General features: G+C 41.3%; 2 protein-coding genes and 2 pseudogenes across 3 annotated transcripts in view; 2 read left to right on the top strand and 2 right to left on the bottom strand.

Moving 5' to 3' along the window:
- Positions 1-21,310, top strand: part of LOC120926518 — a 574,555-nt pseudogene that overhangs the window by 114,180 nt on the left and 439,065 nt on the right.
- Positions 1-21,310, bottom strand: part of LOC120928403 (zinc finger protein 300-like) — a 1,021,177-nt gene that overhangs the window by 591,025 nt on the left and 408,842 nt on the right. The window lies entirely within an intron of this gene.
- The window catches only part of LOC120926655, a 391,741-nt pseudogene that overhangs the window by 114,181 nt on the left and 256,250 nt on the right, over positions 1-21,310 (top strand).
- LOC120928422 (zinc finger protein 850-like) overlaps positions 7,071-21,310 on the bottom strand; it is a 99,076-nt gene continuing 84,836 nt past the window's right edge. Inside the window, exon 3 of the mRNA XM_040339519.1 lies at positions 7,071-8,213. Within this exon, the coding sequence (XP_040195453.1) occupies positions 7,155-8,213 (1,059 nt within the window). The 3' untranslated portion in view covers positions 7,071-7,154. The remainder of the gene's footprint in view (positions 8,214-21,310) is intronic.

Here is a 21,310-nt window from a genome sequence, read left to right as displayed (position 1 = left end):
CGAGAAACTCTGTCGTGTGTACGAGGCCTGACTGTCATACCATCCCTAGTCAATCCTGACCAGTCCGGCTTCACTGTGGGAAGACAGGCATCAGACGCCACACGCAGGATCATTGGGGTTGTGCAGTGTGCTTGGACCTCTCGGACGCCTTCTCTGCTCCTCTCTTTGGATGCGGAGAAGGCGTTCGACAGGGTCCACTGGAACTATATGTCCCATACCCTATGTGAGGGATTAGCTCGTGGGGATCACCTTTTCTGAAATCACAGCCTGTAAGCAGGCACTTTCTTTTAAGTCTGGCGGATGCCAGATTTTATTTATAAACGGTTTGCAGATTAAAATAAACAAAACAATAAATTAAATCCTTGCCGTCCGGCGCTAAACTAAACAAACAGGATCTCCTCTCTATACAGTGTGGGGCTAGTCCCTGACACCCACAAAACATGTAGTAAAGCAAACCTTTTTAGTCCAGCACTCAGCGCTCCCCTCACTCAGGTCCCTTCCTGAGTTTCAAGCCAGAGCCCTGTTGTGCTCTCTTCCTGGACATTTAAAGTCCAGCTGATTGTGGACTCCAGTGGACCCAAACATCCGGACCGGAACCCAAGCCAGGCCCAGAGGCTGTAAAACCCGGAATGGATTCCGGTTCAGTCTCTCATGATAGAATGTATGCGAGGTGAAATGTACCTATGATCATGTATCGCACCTCGCATAGCGTCGCACCTAACTAAATTTGGGTTCCATGGCCCCATTATATCAGCTATTCTGGCCCTCTACTCACACCCCTCAGCCAAGGTCTTTACCTCCAATTGCCTCTCAAGACCCTTCCATATATCCAACGGGACGCGTCAGGGATGCCCTCTCTCTCCCTCCATATTCAACCTCTTAATTGAGCCTTTGGCCGAAAAGATCAGGGCCCATCCACTTATCACAGGGTTCTCTATCCGAGGTATATCCCATAAAATTAATCTGTTTGCTGATGATATTATCTTGTCCCTAACATCCCCGACATCATCGCTCCCCCATGTCCAGGAGGTTTTGCACTCCTTCAGCAATATTTCCTACTATAAAGTGAACGCCTCCAAATCAACTATCCTGCCTATGCACCTTCCAACCCCTGCCCAGGCTTATCTGGAAAAAACTTTCCCCTATTCGTGGGCCAAGAAAAGTATATCATACCTGGGTCTTCAGATCACAGCGGACCCTTATGGACTGGCGGATGCTAATTATCCAGCGCCAATAGCGAAACTCAATAGGGAGTCGATGCGCCTTTCCAAAATAGAACTCTCCTGGGCTGGTCGTCTTGCTTCCTTTAAGATGTTGCTACTTCCCCAGATCCTGTACATTTTTCGCACGCTCCCTATTCCCTTAAAAACCTCCCATCTCCGCTCATTAAATTCTATCCTTAGGTCCCATGTCTGGGGCTCACGCAAGCCCAGATGCTCTAAGACACTGTTAACTAGACATAGGTCTGTGGGTGGCATGGGCCTCACAGACATAAGAGACTACTACCGTGCCTCCCTTCTAAAGCAGCTCAGGATGTGGTTCACAGACCCTCAGGCGTCCCCCTGGGGTAGTATTGAGAGATCGTTGAGTCCCACTAAGAACTTGGTCTCCTTGCTGTACCTGGACAGGTTGAGGCCTTTTCCTCTACATCGGTTGCCCTTGTCTCTTCGGGCCTCACTGGAGGCCTGGAGGGACCTTGGCAACAGGACCGATCCCTGCGATGCATTGGTAGAGGTACCGGTCCCTATTGAGATCTTAGAAAGCGCAATCCCCAATGTCAGTCTTAGAAGTTGGAGAGACAAAGGTATCACTCAGGTCTCCCACCTCTTTAGTGCTAACCGCATTTCCACTTTCCAGTCCCTTCAGGCTACATACCACCTCACTCAATCAGATCTGTACAGGTTTCGCCAGGTGTCACATTTCCTTAGCTCTGTCAGTGAACATAGAGTGCTCCTCCCGGACCAGGTATGGAGGTTCTACGGATCCACAACCCCCTCCACCAAGGGGATTCCCCTCTTCTACAGTCTTCTCCAGCACAGGCGCTCCTTTGTCAAGTCCCCTCCTTTCCTGAAATGGGAGGAAGATTTGGGTACCGTCTTTACAGACGTTCAATGGCGAGTGGCCCTCAACTCGGTGTACAAAGCATCCAAATGCACTAACCATTGGGAACTTGCCCAAAAAATTGCCCTGAGGTGGTACCTTACGCCATATAGAATGTCTAATTTCTCCCAAGACAACTCCCCTCTGTGCTGGAGGGACTGTGGTGAGGTGGGTAATATTATGCATGTCTTTTGGAAATGCAAACACTTAACAAGTTTCTGGAAGAGTTTGTTCAAGTGTATATCCTCTATTACTGGGGTTCTTACGCGGCCAGGCCCCGCGTTGGCCCTGCTAGGTTTGAACATTGACTCCTTCCCCCCCAGTTCAGTACTGTAGTGACACATCTGTTGCTAGCTGCGAGATCGTTGATTACCCGGAACTGGAAGTCCTCCACAGTCCCAAATCTCTCAGATGTAATCACCTTCACTCGTAATAACTATATATATGAATCCCAAATAGCCTCTAGAATGGGTCAGAGGAGAAGCTTTGACAAAAAATGGCAGATCTGGAGAGAATTAGTTAGTGAGTGAACTTACCTTTGGTACACGGTTTTCTTGATGATAATGTAAAGCGAGCGGCGGCTCTCATCACGTCCTGGTATGACTACTACCCCTATCTTAATTAGTTCTTGTGGTCCATCTCACCCCTGTTTTGTGTCCCCCCCTTTTATTTTTATTATTTTTATTATTGATCCAGTTATATTCACTTTATTCGACTACATTCCATTCCATTACTTATTCCCTCCTCTCTCCTTCCAACGGGTGGTCTACTGGCATTGGTCCCTTTCCTGACCTGTCGGGGACGGAGTTTGCAGGGCTGTTTATTGGTTGGTTGCATTTTCCCGGTCTGTATAATATGTTTTACGATGTAACAGGCTTTGCCTAAACTGTAGTGGAAATGTGTTCCCATGCTTATGACAATTGCCCATATTACGTCCCTGTTCTCTCTGTGGTCCAATGACTCATGACTTCTTGATGCATTTGTTTATATGTTTGTAAAACTGAAAACTTTTCAATATAAAATTTAATTGGAAAAAAAAAGCATTGGCTTCTTGCGGGTTAATTTGGAGCATGCACACTGGAATACTTTCACGGACGGCGCATGCGCCGTTCGTAAAAAAGCGTAATTTACGTGGGGTCACATTAAATTTACATAACACACGCCCACATCTTCCACATTTGAATTAGGCGGGCTTACGCCGGCCTATTTACGATACGCCTCCGCAACTTTAGTTTGAGAATACTGCACTTGCCTGTCAAAGTTGCGGAGGCGTAATGTAAATAGGATACGTTACGCCCGCACAAAGATGCGCGCTTCTACGTGAATCCGGGCCTATAACCTTTTGTGCAAACCAATCAACATACGCTTATTGGAAATGTTTTTACCAAAAATATAAAGAAGAATGCATAGTTTTTTTACATTTTTTATTGGATTTATTATAGCAGAAAGTAAAGAACATTTTTTTATATAAAAAACACACTGTAAATAAAAGAAAAACACACAAAACAAATGTTAAAGCCCCCAGTTCCCACATACATGCACATCATACAAATGGCAGCTTCAGGTGCGGTTATGTAGGAAAACAACAATCACACCACACATATCGCTGCACACACCAGAGGGAGAGGAATGACTCTAGGGACATCATTCATGGAGAACTTCTTATGCCGCGTACACACCACCGCTTTTCATGGCAGTGAAAGAAACAACATAAGCAATGTATAAAATTATTATGAAAACTATAGTAACAACTAATGGCTTAAGAAGAAAACCCACCATATTACTCAATCGAGTTCCAACTCAACCCCTCCAAGAAAATGGACCCCACTTCCTCCCCCCAGGTGCCTGTTGGATCTCCTTTACCTTGTGTAGATATCTCCTTCTGAGATCCTCATGATATAAAATAAATGTACAACACACTCTATGTGACACCAGTGCCACATAGAATGTCAGGGACCACCATGTCAGGGACCAAAATGCCAGGGACCACCAGTGCTGTTTGTCAGGGACCACCATGTCAGGGACCACCAGAGCGGGATTATTATCAGTAAATACTTGTATATACACAGCAGGGATCTCCCACGGTGTCCGATATTGTTATATGAGAACAAGGGGGCATGTCAGACTGATGGCTGAGCTCAGGAGAGGGAAAGCAGCCAGCGGACTTACAAATAGGAAGTCAGCAGGCAATAACGTTTTTTCAGCAAGTTCAGTAGCCCATTACAGACGAACTACAGAGCTCAGAAAAACATGGATGGCAAAGTGGGTGAATGTAGGAGATCGGCAACAAGGACATGGAAACAAAATTTGGAGTTCTGCTTTAAGGTTTAAACCACCATATGAATGAAAACTGACAGTTGTAAGAACCCCCGGCAGTGTTACATGGCGTTTCCCATCCCCCTCCAACTGTTATTTTTGACAAATAGCTTGGCCTTCTACAGGGAGTAGAAGAAAACAGATCTACTGGGAGGGTCAACAGGTAATAAAAATGTTACAAGGGGAAACTCGGAAAAACAAAAACATCTACGCAAATAACAGATTGCACCATTTATGGAATTAGTTACACTTTAGTGCCAACATCATAACATTTCCAGGGACAAGAAGTGTTCTTTACAAACTTTACCCCAAAAAGAGATCTGTCCAATCAGAGTCATTAAAGTGAACCCCATTCAGAGGAATTTCAGCCTCCTATTGAAAGTATGAGTACTGTTGAATGAATCCCATAAACAGCAGCAACTCAGGCCCCGTACACACGTCCGAGGAACTCGACAGGCAAAACACATCGTTTTGCTCTTCGAGTTCCTTGTGAAGCCGCCGAGGATCTCGGCGGGCCGAAATTTCCCATTGAACAACGAGAAAATAGAGAACAAGTTCTCTATTTGGCCCGACGAGATCCTCGTCGGCTTCCTCGGCCAAAAGTGTACACACCACCGGGTTTCTTGGCAGAATACGACTCCGATCGAGTTTCTGGCTGAATTCTACCGAGAAACCCGCTTGTGTGTACGGGGCCTCAGTGTTGGAAGTCCTACACCAGCTTGGGAAGTTGCTTTCTCACTGAACAGAAACTTCTCCCTGGCTGGTGTCCCAACTACAGACCTGCCTGTAAAGCTGTCATCTATGAGAGGAGATGAAACATGGAAAGGAAGCATTGATGGTGAAGAGGGAGGGGGGACATGTAATGGGAGGTGTGGACAAGGTGGGCTTAGCTGGGGCCCTCAAGCCTGGTTGATGAAGTATCAACAGTCAGAAGAATTTGGAATGAGCTTTCAAAATTTGGAAGGTTCGGCAAGATGCCACTTGACCACTAGTCTTTGTACGGCGGCAGTGTTGGTCATGTATTAGCTCAGGATCTGTCAATGAAGAAAACATTTGGGATCACAGCTCAGTTAGTGAATGATGAAATACATTACATGTTCAGACAAAGCTCCATGAAAAAAAGGTAAACATGAGAATAACGATGGAAACAATTCAGTCATGGGTGCTTATCTAAAAAAAACGTCAAAAGGTAAAATATTTGCAGACCTTCTAATGCTGCGTACCCACGATCGGTTTGTCTGATGAAAACGGTCTGATGGACCGTTTTCATCAGACTAAACCGATAGCGTGTGGGCTCCATCGGTTATTTATCCATCGGTTAAAAAATTAGGAACTTGTTTTAAATTTATCTGATGGATGAAAAACCTATAGAAAAAAACGATTGTCTGTGGGCACGTCCATCGGTCAAAAATCCATGCATGCTCAGAATCAAGTCGACGCACGCTTGGAAGCATTGAACTAAATTTTTTTCAGCACGTCATTGTGTTTTACATCACCGCGTTTTGACACAATCGTTTTTTTAAATTATCATGCTCTGCTGGGGTTTTTTGCCTTCCTCTGGATCAACTGTGGGAATGGAGTTGGGTGTATAGGATTTTACTGTGTTTTTTATTTTTGTTTTTTTATTTTTTGTGGTTGAACTGGATGGACTTGTGTCTTTTTTCAACCTGACTAACTATGTAACTATGTAACTATGTAACTATGTGTGTATGCACGACTGATCATCAGTCAGCTTCATCGGATAACTGATGGAAAAATCCATCAGACCGTTTTCATCTAATGGACCGATCATGTGTGCAGGGCATAAGTGTGATTAGATCCGCGTAATCTATCTGATTTAAGATCCGCCGCCGTAAGTTTTATTGGCAAGTGGGTAATTCACTAAACACTTACCTCCAAACTTGCGGCGGTGTATCTTAAATCCCCCGGCGGAATTCAAATTCCGTGGCTAGGGGGAGTGTAGCATTTAAATCAGGCGCAACCCCGTGCTGATTTAACTGCGCATGCGCCGTCCGTGAATTTTCCCAGCATGCATTGCTCCCACTGACGTCACTAGAACGTCATTGGTTTTGGCGTGAGCGTAACTTGCGACAATCGGTTTTGTGAATCGACGTACGCAAACGACGTAAAAAAAAAAATTGACGCGGGAACGATGGCCATACTTAACATTGGCTGCACCTCATAGAAGCAGGGGTAAGTATATGCCAGGAAAACGCTTACGTAAAGTGACTGCGTCGGGCCCGCGTACGTTCGTGAATTGGCGTATCTCGCTGATTTGCATATCGTCGCTGTAAATCAGCGAGAACGCCCCCAGCGGCCATTTTTAAATTGCAGTTAAGATCCGACGGTGTTACACAGTTACACCTGTCGGATCTTAGGCATATCTATGCGTAACTGATTCTAAGAATCAGTCGCATAGATACGACCGGCCTAACTCTGAGATACGACGGTGTATCAAGAGATACACCGTCGTATCTCTTTGAGAATATGGCCCAAAGCCTCCAATCATTACATTTCAATTTGCTCACAAATTTTAGTTAATTTTTTTAAGTAGCATTTTATCTTTTCACTTCTTCCCTAGCTTGTGGGATAACATTGGGGCTGTAAAACTAATGGGATGCCAGCAAATCCGTTGATACCCCTTAATTCAGAGTTTCCTCTCTGCAGCTGAAGTTTGTAAATCCTCTGGTGATAGATGATGCCGACATTAATGTAAAAGCTTTGTCACATTCAGAGCATTAAAATGGCTTCTCTCCAGTGTGAATTCTCTGGTGTCTGATAAGATGTGACGTCTGTGTAAAAGCTTTGCCACATTCAGAACATTGATATGGTTTATCTTCAGTGTGAATCCTCTGGTGTGTCATAAGGTGTGACTTACGTGTAAAAGCTTTGCCACATTCAGAACACTGATATGGTTTATCTTCAGTGTGAATCCTCTGGTGTGTCATAAGGTGTGACTTCTGTGTAAAAGCTTTGCCACATTCAGAACACTGATATGGTTTCTCTCCAGTGTGAATCTTCTGGTGTGTCATAAGGGTTGACATACGTGTAAAAGCTTTGCCACATTCAGAACACTGATATGGTTTCTCTTCAGTGTGAATCCTCTGGTGTGTCATAAGGTGTCCCTTACGTGTAAAAGCTTTGCCACATTCAGAACACTGATATGGTTTATCTTCAGTGTGAATCCTCTGGTGTGTCATAAGGGTTGACTTCTGTGTAAAAGCTTTGCCACATTCAGAACACTGATATGGTTTCTCTCCATTGTGAAACCTCTGGTGTGTCATAAGGTATGACTTCTGTGTAAAAGCTTTGCCACATTCAGAACACTGATATGGTTTCTCTTCAGTGTGAATCCTCTGGTGTGTCATAAGGGTTGACTTCTGTGTAAAAGCTTTGCCACATTCAGAACACTGATATGGTTTCTCTTCAGTGTGAATCCTCTGGTGTGTCATAAGGTATGACTTCTGTGTAAAAGCTTTGCCACATTCAGAACACTGATATGGTTTCTCTCCATTGTGAATCCTCTGGTGTGTCATAAGGTATGACTTCTGTGTAAAAGCTTTGCCACATTCAGAACACTGATATGGTTTTTCTTCAGTGTGAATCCTCTGGTGTGTCATAAGGTATGACTTCTGTGTAAAAGCTTTGCCACATTCAGAACACTGATATGGTTTCTCTTCAGTGTGAATCCTCTGGTGTGTCATAAGGGTTGACTTACGTGTAAAAGCTTTGTCACATTCAGAACACTGATATGACTTCTCTCCAGTGTGAACCTTCTGGTGTGTGATATGTTTTGCCTCCATTGTAAATCTTTATAACATTCCAAACAAGAAATATCTTCTGAAATGACTCCTCTTATGTATATATGGGTTGGACTTTACTGTAAAGCCATTGTCACTTCCAGAACACTGAAATGACTTCTCTCCTGTTGTCCTCTGAGGCGGGATCGATGTTGAAGAGGATTCAGAACAACATTTAGAACACGGATATGACTTGTGTCCTGTGTGAATCCTCCAGTGAATTGTGATAAAGACTTTCAGTCACTTCAGACACCCATATGGCTTCACTTCCCATGTGACTTTGTTGTATTGATGAAGACCAACATGATAGAAAACCTGGTTCATCAATCCACCTGTACAGGAAAAAAAAAAAAAATCAGAATTCTATAAAAAGGGCTGAATAAAGTTGTTTTCTTTTTTAACATTCATTATTAAATGTATCTAATATATAGAAACAATGGGGCAGATCCACAAAGAAATTACGAATCCTCAAAACAAGATACGACGGCATCTCGGCTAGATCTGACAGGCGTACGTCCTAGTACGCCGTCGGATCTAAGCTGCAATTTTTCGGTGGCCGCTAGGTGGCGTTTCCGTCGAATTCCGCATTGAGTATGCAAATTGGCTATTTACGGCGATCCACGAACGTACGACCGGCCGGCGCATTTTTTTTACGTTGTTTGCGTTCGGCCTTTTCCAGCGTATAGTTAAAGCTGCTGTTATGAGGCGTATTCAATGTTAAGTATGGCCGTCATTCCCGCGTACAATTTTGAATTGTACGCGGGAATGACGTAAGTCGTTCGCGAATAGGGATTTGCGTAGAATGACTTCACCGCAGTGAGCATTGGCTTGTTCTGGGTTAATTTTCAGCATTCGCACTGGGATATCCCCATGGACGGCGCATGCGCAGTTAAAAAAAAACGTTGTTTACGTCGGGTCATGACGTATTAACATAAAACACACCCCCATTACATCCATTTGAATTCCGCGCCACTACGCTGTAGAAGATACACTACGCCGCCGTAACTTATGGCGCAAATTCGTTGAGGATTCGAAAAAAAAAGATAAGTTACGGCGGCGTAGTGTATCTTAGATAAACTGCACCTGGCGCAAAGGTACGTGGATCTGCCCCAATATATACAATATTATTTTACTGAGGACAATATATTATTCCCATTGGCTGATAAAATGTACATTTTATTACAATTTCCAGCGGGAGAATCTCATTCAGAGAAATGTGCTGCATAGTGACGCAGGAATGTTCTTGGGTTCAGATTTGTGGGGACTTTAGGCAAGCCATCTAAAAATCCAAAACATTGCAGAAATTAAATGCAAACCTCATTGAAATCAATAGGAGGCAAATCTTGAAAATTAATTCTCTGCATTTTCAGAGCGATTAATTATTCCTAATGATCTTCCTCGCCCTTCAGAGATGTGGTGAGATCTTCCTTTCCTTTGATCTCAGTAACCCTGGAAATCCACAGAGGCATTTCAGTGGGATAGAAGATCTCACCACGTTTACAAGGTGAATGAGTAGTGATATTTTATATAAAGCTTTAGAAAGGAGGGTCATGTGTAGAGGAAAAGCCGAAGAGTCTTCTCTCAGGTGTATTCTGGGTAGATGTTTGGTAAGTGTGACGGTATCGGTATGATATCCCCGTCAACGTTCCCTTCTTCCCATAACGAAAATCACCCCAATATTCCACGAGGAGGGATATCCCTGGAATCGCCCAGAAAGCCACACATGAGACCAGCTTACTGCTTGAACAACACAGACTTTAATGTTATAACACACACAGCTTATATATCATTTCCAAAACTGTTACAATGACAAATCTCCGCCCCCCTCACACTGGGGCTTCCATACAGATGACTAGGTAGACACGACGGGGCCGATGCTGAAACACATTTTCTTTAGACAATGACATCAATGACGCTGAGCACTAGCTGTACTGAATACATCAACCAGACCGCTCGACCCCGCATATAGAGAGATAATTACCACAATGAAGCAATCAGAATAATTAACACAAGCCACTTAAACCCAGCTCTCCTTCACACAACACAATAGATCAATTAACCTTTAGAAATAGTGAGGGGACATTAGCACATCAATAACCTGGCTAGCAGGGAGCAGTAAACTGAGACATATAGGCAAATGTATCACAATGGCCCCCCTTTTGCTCCCTGCTCCGGCAAACCCGGTTGGACCTTCCCTGGTCCAGTAGGGTTGACGGGTTCAGAGCTATTAGTCAGAGGTTAACTCCGTTTGGCATGACTGACCTCCCTTGGCAACTGCTTCAGACTCCGGTATGTCACCGGGTCGTCAGATCACACACCGGTCAGTCCCCAAGTCTTTGTGCGATCTGCAAAGTCACCAGAAGTCAGTGTGAAGACAGCGAATGGGTCTGTGCGCCGCCGTCTAGGTGTCCCGCTATGGGAGGGGGCAGGTTATGGCTCTGAAGTGACAATCCCAGGAGATTCATAAAAAGAAAAAGTTATATTTGTTGAAATGCTGTAGCACTGGTGCTCAGAGTCCAGGGGGGGGGGGAGGGGAATCAGAGCCCCATAAGGTCAGCCACCCCCTGCTCCCTCCGCAGCCGCCGGTTCTCCTCTTGGAGCTTCTCCAGCTCCATCTCCAGTTCATGCTGCTGTGACCTCAGGTGGTTGTTCTCCTCCTCCATGCGGCTTATGCACTCCTCCAGCTCTATGTACTCACGGATCAGCTCCTGCTTGCTCATGTCCTGCAGGCTCTCCACATGGTCCTTCATCATCAGGAACTGGGTGGTGGTGTAAGGGGCCACCGGTGGGCCCTTGGCGAACATCTCGGCACGCATCTGGGACGCCCGCTGCGACTCCCTCTCCTCCAGTCGCTTCTTCTCCTCCCAGGTCAGCTTGTTATACGGCTTCCAGGACCTCTTCTTCTTGAAGGGTGGCCGGCGGTGCCTCTTTCTGCCCAGCTCCCTCCAGGGCCCCTCCGGCTCAGGGCTGTCGCCCATGACCAGCTGACAATGGTGTTCCCTGTTGTCCGTAATAACAGATTGTACCATGAGGGCTTCATAAGGAGTGCCCAATGGTTCTTCCTGACCCAGCTCCTTTGGATCCCAAGCCGAGTCTACACAATGGGCTGCTGCTGGTGGGCGGTACCCAGGTTGAGACCAATTTGACCTGGTGTTGTCATTCATGGGGCAATTCTGCTTGAAGTGACCCAGCTGTTTGCACCGGAAGCAGCGTTGTTCGTTGCCCTCCTGGCGATGATAGCGAGGGCTAGATGTCACCGGTCTGTTAGGAGGTTGGTATCTAGTGGTTGGTGGGTGTGAGGGCACCGTTTGTGGTGGAGGTTGTTCCTGTGGTGTGACCTGGTTCGTCTTGCGAGTATCTGCATATTCATCCGCCAACTTCGCGGCCTCTGGTAGAGTCATGGGCCTGCGATCTCTCACCCAATCTTTGACGTCCGTCTGGATGTGATTGTAAAATTGCTCCAGGAGCATTAGTTGCAAAATGTCCTCTGCGGTGGTGGCCTGGCTGCTGTTAGCCCAGTTAGAGGCCGACCGGGACAATTGGCATGCCCATTCCGCATAAGAGTCTTTCGTGGTTTTGCGTGAGTCCCTGAACTTCTGTCGGTGGGACTCTGGGGTTACTGCATAACGAGCCAGGAGCACTTCTTTAACCCTGGCGTAGCTATGGATATCCTGATCTGGCACGGTCCGGAAAGCATCAGAAGCTTTGCCTGACAGTTTGCCTGACAATATTGCAACCCAGTCTCCTCTAGCTATTCGGTGCAGGTTACATTGTCGCTCAAAATCCGCCAGGAAGTTATCAATCTCACAGTCCTTTTCATCAAAAGCTTTAAAAGCGCTAAACGGAATCTTCCTTGCGTCTGCTGTGCTGTACTCACTGTTTGGAGAATGTGCGGCTGCTTGTTGGACTGCTGCCAGTTTTAACTGTAGTTCTGCGTCCCTTATTTGTTTATCCTTCTGTAGCTCCGCGTCTCTTATTTCTTTAGCCTCCTTCGCTAACAGGTCCATCACTTTCAGTACCACATCTGGCGTTGGGTTCGGGCCGAACCACGCTAGCTTCTCTCTCATTAGCTTGTTGGCTGGCGATTCCTCCTCCTGAATCACTGGTGTCTCCATCTCTTGTACTGCTGGCGTTGCTGCAATCCCGTCCTCCTGGTCTAGCTCCATTGATTCTGCTATGATGACCCGCTTGGTTTTGTTGCTAGCAATCCTTCCACGAACTTCCAGTAGTTCTTCCAGTGTCTGCTTGGAATCCGGGTGTGAAGGGGAATAGAAGGGAAAAATCCCACTGCTACCAACCAATTGTGACGGTATCGGTATGATATCCCCGTCAACGTTCCCTTCTTCCCATAACGAAAATCACCCCAATATTCCACGAGGAGGGATATCCCTGGAATCGCCCAGAAAGCCACACATGAGACAAGCTTACTGCTTGAACAACACAGACTTTAATGTTATAACACACACAGCTTATATATCATTTCCAAAACTGTTACAATGACAAATCTCCGCCCCCCTCACACTGGGGCTTCCATACAGATGACTAGGTAGACACGACGGGGCCGATGCTGAAACACATTTTCTTTAGACAATGACATCAATGACGCTGAGCACTAGCTGTACTGAATACATCAACCAGACCGCTCGACCCCGCATATAGAGAGATAATTACCACAATGAAGCAATCAGAATAATTAACACAAGCCACTTAAACCCAGCTCTCCTTCACACAACACAATAGATCAATTAACCTTTAGAAATAGTGAGGGGACATTAGCACATCAATAACCTGGCTAGCAGGGAGCAGTAAACTGAGACATATAGGCAAATGTATCACAGTAAGTCTTTAAATTTCTCTCCACAAAGGGAACAGCAGATATTCTATGTATATATATATATAAACTCCACTCTAAAAAAAAAAGAGTTCTGGAGCTTTTTGGGGTGATTGTTGCACATAGGGCAGCCCAGTCAAATGAATGGTCTACCCTATGCGTGACGAGTGAAAATGCTTCAGAATGCTAAAAAAACTCATGGGGGGAATGCGAGTTCCCACTACGCAGAGATATGAATGCGGCTTGACAGCTGAGTGACTCCATCACCTCCATCCTATGTACTTATATAAAGCTGGTCATATACTATGCAATCTGATTGTACAATGTACTTTAGGTGTACCAGGTTGTATAGTGTATGGTGATCATTACAGAACCCAGGGCACACTTCTCCAAATTGCAATATTACAGCTCTATCCACATCAACTGTTATCTGATCGCTCAGCTCCTGCACACTCTGCCAAATGAACGATCTATAGCTGTGTATTTAGTGAGAACGGTGATGACTGATTGCATAGGAAAAATGTGCACCTGATGAGGTGTGCTGGAAGGGGGGAGGGGAGATGATGCAGGGTGTGTAACATCTCAAGGTGTGTCCAGGAAGTAATGGAGAAGTGATTATACAGCGAGCTGGACACTGAGGTAAGGGGGGTGTAAGACAAAGAGAAATAAGTACATTAATGGTATATTGGTACATAGGGGGTCTGGGATTTAGGGGGGACTTATCCTTTAAGTCAGCAATGTGAGGGGGTGCAGTGTTTGGGATGCACAGTGTTTATAGATTAGTGAGGGGGAGAGGTGAAAGGACGCAGTGAGGGTCTGCGACAATAAAGACTGCTCTTGGACAGATTGTCACCAACAACTGCCTGGTGAGGTCCAATGACCACAAAGCTTTAAGATCAAATGTAAAATGTCCCAGAAGGGGGCGCTCTGTCAGGGGGGACAGAGAAGAGCGATCTGGAGATCTGACCTCGGAAGGAACAGTGATGGGAGGTGTACTGTAGATCTGCTTTGTTGCCGGGTTCACCTCCATTACCACCAACAAGTGATCTTCCATATACCAGCAAAGACAAGTGTGACCCCAAATCTCATCCAGTCACCTTACATGAGAACATGTCCCCCCCATCCCCCATCCTGTGTCAGGGTGCAGAAGGAGGATCTAGTCTGCCGGTCTGTAGTAAGTATGGTGGAGAGGAGGGGGAGGGGTATTAGGAAGGTCATGTATGTCTGCTGTGCTGGATCATTAGAGGCCCCAAACCTGCAATCCGGACAGTTCAGTGTACAGACAGAGGGGGGATTTACTAAATAGGCTGTTCAAAGAAATTTCCCCCAGAGATCAGTGGATGTGGTGAAATGTCACTTTGTAATTGTTAGATTTTAAATGTATTGATATTATGTTATAAAGGTCTCTGAATCAATGCTTAAACATGGTAGCATTTGAAGGTTTGTTAAAGACAAACGAAGGTCAATGTAGGACAACAGAACAGATGGTATGGTGTAGGCCATTTCTATTCTTAAAGTCCCATGTCAAGGATAGGGGAGGAGATGTTACTTAAATATACATAGCGAGCGTTAGAGCTCATTGCGACCTTGTTTGGAAATGAGCCAATTGTGCTTAGTTAGCTGTTAAACTTGTATAAGAACACATGATGAGCGTAGTAAGTTAGGATTTCCTGGGTCGCCCGACAGGAGAGATGGGGGGAGGGAGGACCCTCTCCCAACCAAGGGAGATCAAATCATCTTAACATCTATTTCCTCCTTCTGTAACTTTGTGATGCCTACCTGCCATGATGTCTGTAACAACGTAACAATGTAAGCATAAGCTGTCTGTTTGCTGTCATATCGTTGGAAGAATAAAACATCGTAATAATGAAGTAATCCAATGTCTGAATATTTTGGAAGCAACGCCTGGATAGGAAGAGGTTTTTGACAACACATCGCATGACACCTGTTAGAGGCATATGTCCATTATGTCCTCTCTGCTCTATCTCTGTCACCTCTTCTTCCCCCTGCCCCCCGGCATATAACATTTGTCGCGCCAGCCAGACTGGTCATTTTTTTCCTAAAGCCTTGACAAGGGGGAAATGAAGAAATTAAGTCAAAGATGTTGTTCTTTCAAGTCTTGAAGAAAAATACGACCAAAGCACCTAGAACTGTAAAAGGCGTTTGTTTTCCATCAGACGAGAGAAGGCTCAAAAACACAGGGTGAGTTTTTACGCTGTTTTGTTTTCTCACCACCTGTCAGTATGCTTGTAGCTTACGAGCAGAAGAAAAAAAAAAACTTACACGAGGCTAACAAGCTATTTTGGACAGAAGGTTTCAAGATATCATGCAAAATCCATTGAGGACTTTTCTGGTTATGGAGAAAAATCGTAGACGTTTACGTACGTGGAGACCTGCCAAGGAGATTCTAAGAAATAGAATCTAAAGCTTCACGTTATATTTAAGGCCACCATTGTAGTCACACAGGCAGATGTACACTTTGAGTGAGCTATTGAAAGTCGGGATTTTGATGTTTGAACGGTCCAAGAATACACTATACATTATACATTCCTTTCGCATACACAAAAAGGAGAAAGACATTATTTTTACGCACGCATCTTTACATTTGTTTACTTGAGGCTACTTTACAGCTTAAATAAACATTTACACTAACACGTGAGCCAAAAGGAACGGAAAAAGAACAAAAATAAGAAGGCGAGCCACGATCAAGAGAAAATTAATTCTTCAATGAATAAGATAAGGACATTATTCTTCCAAGAAAAGCAACGTATGAAGATACAGCAACATGAAAATGCAACAAGAAAAATCACCAAAGACAGACAATGTAACAAACAAACGAAAGAAACTAAAATTAAGAAGACAAAGTTAAAGGACATTGCATCTCTTGTTTTTTTAAGTGCACAGGAAAATCATTCTAAACAAGGGGTAAATATGTTTTTTATATAAGTGGGTTAACATGGGATGGTTAAAAATCTCAAGGTTCAGAAGTATATCTCAGTAATATTCGGGAATTTATATATTCTATATATATATATATATGTGCAGGCATGTAAACAGTAGTGGGGTAATTAATTAATTAATACCAGAGTGTAAAAAGTTCTTTAATAAGGAAATTAAGTTTAATGCTGCATATATATGTTTAGGAATATTTTAGCCTAAAAACAACAGAAATGTGTTATTGCATGTCATTCAAAGCACATACAGGGGCAGAAGTTTAAAGGAAAAACTATTGATTAAGATTATGTAAGAACTGTATAAAATTCAGTTAATGGGAAACAACAAGGTATTTAGTATTTAACAAAAATCTTACAGATTTGGTTGTAGAAAATAATAAGTTAAGGATTGAGTAATTTTACAAAAGTTTCCAAACTTGGGTTTGGTTATTTAATTAAAAGTAGTAAATTGTTCTAAATTACTAAAGTTTACCCAGGAAAAATATTAAAATATGAAAGTTTTGTTTAATCTAAAAATAGCAAATATTTAAGAAAAAGTATTGTTAAAAGTTTTTATAATTGACTATTTCAGATGAGAATGAGAATTTTGTTTGGAGGAATTTTCTCAGGAAAATGGCCAATTCACAGTTCATTAGGCTGGAACTAATCTGTGAAGTTTCATGAGATTTTCTCCTAAACAATGTTTTGTCATTACTATAATCAAAGTCATTTTATATTGTTATGTACATAATTTTTAGCAGATGTACAAACCTAATATGCTTTAAAATTTTGAAAAAAGGTTAAAAATTGTAAAAACGATAAAATGAGATTGGTTGAAAATTGTATAGTGAATGGTAGTTAAGACTGACAGTGTGACAGATCTTTTCTCTGGGATATGTAAAAGTGTGTCATTAACAGAGAAATGGAGGTTGAGTTACTAAGCAGATGGTCAGTCATGACAAGAGTTTTTTCCCCTATGGATCTGAACACGTTAGTGTTTAAACTTTTTTCAGAAATCTGAAATAAAGTTTCATGGATGGAAAAAAATATTTAGAAAGGTATTACTAACTAAAAGTAATTGTTTTAAAAAAAAACACGTGGATTCTGCACCATTTGTTTTGATAAAACTAAAGGTGTTATTTTTAAACATGAGGTGTCAACTCAAGGCTTTGATTAAGCTTTTGTCTGAGTGACAACTGGATGTTAAAAAGTAAGGTCAGTTGAAGCTAAAATTATGCAGTGTAATAAGCCACAATGATACAAGTAAGTCATGCAAAAGTTGCTTTATCAATTTTTCAGTGGATATTTATTGAGGGGGGTTTTTTGTGCTTTTATTAAATGGATCCAGGAGGCACAGATGAAACTTTCTGAGTATCTGTCTACACTGAAAAATTATCTTAAGACTTGTTTGTTTAGCAGTCAGAGTGACAGGGCATGTGGTTACAATTAACCATACTGTATAAGTTGGTTCAGAAAAAATACTTAAACATGATTTAAGTTTCTTTCTGAAATAAGATATTTAGGATACCCAACCTAAATGTACTTTTGCAAAATTAAAGCTATTATAAGTAAAGTATAGTAAAGAAAAATACAATAATATGATAAAAATATTACTTTTACAAAATATAATTAGTCACAGAATAAAAAGGGGGACGATGGAAATTTTGTCTCAGTACAGACTGATAATGAAGATAAAATTAATTGTAAAAATAATTGATTCCAACAATAATGGATAGAGTTATTTTTAAATGAAAATATTTATTTTTGCATATCCAGGTACCTGACAGATTGACTGACAAATTGATTAATTGATTTTTTGTTTAAGCTAATGAAAGAAATTTTGAACTACTCATTATTAGAGCATTTTTGTCATCAAACTTCTTGAATATTGTTGTATTATGTTTATAGAGCAATTCAAAAGGCAAAGAGTGATCTGATACTATAAAGTATTGAGAAATTTGCAATCTATGTAGATTGAGTATATTAGATTTTTTCACCTGCTAAAGGAGTATACAATGTATGTTTTTTCCTTTTTAGTTAATTTTTGATAAAATTAATTGAGGTAATTCTAGGAAAAATTAATATATTTTTAATGAAAGCTAAGTTGTGAACTTTGTCACATTCCATTGGGATTGTTTTCAAACCATGGAATCAGATAATGATTTTTTCATTTTTATAGGACAGGTGATGAAGGACATGTATGCAATTTTAGTATTTGATAAAGTTATTGTTTCTTATCATCTTTAGTACCCAGATATTATAGAACACTACAATAGTATTTTAAAGTCTAAATAGGGTAAGATGATTCAAGAAAAGGTAAATACTAAGTGACTTATTTACCTGTTATATTTTTGGTTTAAAACCTTTTCTAAAGTAAGGGTTGGTTACATTTTTTTGAGTTAATGACAGGATGAAGAATGTCTGTTCTTCTACGTTTTTTTAAAAATTAGCATATGTAGTTATTTGCAATCTGTTGAATAAGACAAAGTACAAGTATAGGAATTTCAGAAGTTTGTTCACAAAATATGGCTAGGCCTTTGCTAAATTTGAATAGAAATTATGTTCTGAATAAGATTTCTACTTTTTATGAGTATGTTTCATAATTTATTCCAGTAGCTAAAGTTATGGTTAGGAATTATAGATTTTAAGGTACCAGGGATGTCAAATAGGTATGCCAACTGAAATATCAGATTTCAATTGGGAAGGTAATTTTATTTTTTGTTTTCTTTCATGACCATGAAACAAGCACAACTAAAATTCTATTTTGGTTATTACTTCTAGTTTTTTCAAATTATTTTTTGATTATGTTATCAAGGATCAACATTTTTGGATGAACTTCAATGATTTATTCATATGGACTTACATCAAAAGTGACATATTGATTGATTGATCATTATGTAAGGGGGAGTTGGAATGTAATAATTCTAATATAGGAATTTTTTGAATTTTTTGAAATATGAAAAAAAAAAAGTTTTTATATTTTGGTTTCTAAATCTTTTATAAGAATACATATTGATACACATAAAATTATTATTTCACATAGAATAATAATTTTTTATTCATTTTTATAGAACACATAATTTGGGAATATTGGATGGATAGTTTGTTATTACAAGAATGTATAACAAAGTATACATTTGAAGTATTAATATAGTTAAAAAACATACAGGCTTGTGTGGAAGAAAAAGATTTTAAAGTATCTAAACAGAATTATTGTTAAATTAAATAATATGGAACATTGGAAAAATAATTAAAAGAAAGAGTTGCTTGTTGGTCATGGATAGATAAATAAATTATATGGATAGATAAATAAATTACATGGATAGATAAATAAAATAAATAGATTAAAAAGATAGAAAATAAATAGAAAGAAAGATAGAATATATAAAAATATGACAATCAAATAATGGGAAAGTTATGTTTTTATATATCCACAAACAAATAGATTACGTATTATGTTTATAATTGTTCAGTGTCTAGGATAATGTATAAAAAACTTATACTGAAGAAATTTGGTTATTAAAATTTCAAAAGAAATGAAAAAAATTGTATTTATTAATTATTAATTAATATTATAGAGTAATATAATTTGATACATCAAATATATTTTTTTTCTTCTTTATGATAAAATAGTTATATGATATGGTTGAAGTTATAAGAAGTAAAATTTATGAAGGTAAAGGAAGAAACATTTTAATATTACATCATTTAGATGGAGAATAAATTAAAAATTAATTAATAATATAATAATTTATAATTTCTTAAAGGAATGAAATGGTTAAATATTTCACAGGAATATCGCAGAATTTTGGAAAAAGTTTATGTACAATATCTGAAATGTTAAATTGTATTGTTTGTATTTAAAAAAAAAGTAAATCAGAAACCTTTAGTATTTAAGATGAATGCACTTATTTTGTTTGTTAATTACAGTGCATTAAAGGGGAATTGTTAGATTTTAAATGTATTGATATTATGTTATAAAGGTCTCTGAATCAATGCTTAAACATGGTAGCATTTGAAGGTTTGTTAAAGACAAACGAAGGTCAATGTAGGACAACAGAACAGATGGTATGGTGTAGGCCATTTCTATTCTTAAAGTCCCATGTCAAGGATAGGGGAGGAGATGTTACTTAAATATACATAGCGAGCGTTAGAGCTCATCGCAACCTTGTTTGGAAATGAGCCAATTGTGCTTAGTTAGCTGTTAAACTTGTATAAGAACACATGATGAGCGTAGTAAGTTAGGATTTCCTGGGTCGCCCGACAGGAGAGATGGGGGGAGGGAGGACCCTCTCCCAACCAAGGGAGATCAAATCATCTTAACATCTATTTCCTCCTTCTGTAACTTTGTGATGCCTACCTGCCATGATGTCTGTAACAACGTAACAATGTAAGCATAAGCTGTCTGTTTGCTGTCATATCGTTGGAAGAATAAAACATCGTAATAATGAAGTAATCCAATGTCTGAATATTTTGGAAGCAACGCCTGGATAGGAAGAGGTTTTTGACAACACATCGCATGACACCTGTTAGAGGCATATGTCCATTATGTCCTCTCTGCTCTATCTCTGTCACCTCTTCTTCCCCCTGCCCCCCGGCATTTAACAGTAATGAATATCCAATCACGTGCAAAGAAATAAAACACGTGGGCCGGATTCAGATACCTGAGCGTATCTGTCCGGCCGGCGTAACGCATCTTAGATACGTTACGCCGCTGTAACTTTGGGCGCAAGTTCTGTATTCAGAAAGAACTTGCGCCCTTATTTACGGCGGCGTAAAGTATGTGTTGCGGCGTAAGGCCGCATAATTCAAATGGGGATGTTGGGGGCGTGTTTTATCTAAACTTGACTTGACCCCGCGTATTTTACGTTTTTAACGGTGCATGCGCCGTTCGTGAAAACATCCCAGTGTGCATGCTCGAAATTCCGCCACAAAACGTCATTGCTTTCGACGTGAACATAAATGACGTCCAGCCCTATTCGCGAACGACTTACGCAAACAACATAAAAATTTCAAAACTTGGCACGGGAACGACGGCCATACTTAACATAGGATACGCCGCACATACCCTTCATATAGCAGGGGTAACTTTACGCCGGAAAAAGCCGAACGCAAACGACGTAAAAAAAAAATCGCTGGGCGGTCGTTCGTTCCTGAATCGACGTAAATAGTAATTTGCATATTCCTCGCGTAAACAAACGGAAGCGCCACCTAGCGGCCAGCCTGAAAATGCAGCCTAAGATACGACGGTGTAAGACACTTACACCTGGCAGATCTTAGGGATATCTATGCGTAACTGATTCTCTGAATCAGGCGCATAGATACGACGG

The sequence above is a fragment of the Rana temporaria genome, chromosome 2 (genome assembly GCF_905171775.1).
Source record: "Rana temporaria chromosome 2, aRanTem1.1, whole genome shotgun sequence".
NCBI classification, from domain to species: Eukaryota; Metazoa; Chordata; class Amphibia; order Anura; family Ranidae; genus Rana; species Rana temporaria.
The sequence above is the reverse complement of the archived record's forward strand: the minus strand, read 5'-3'. Positions and strand labels throughout refer to the sequence as shown.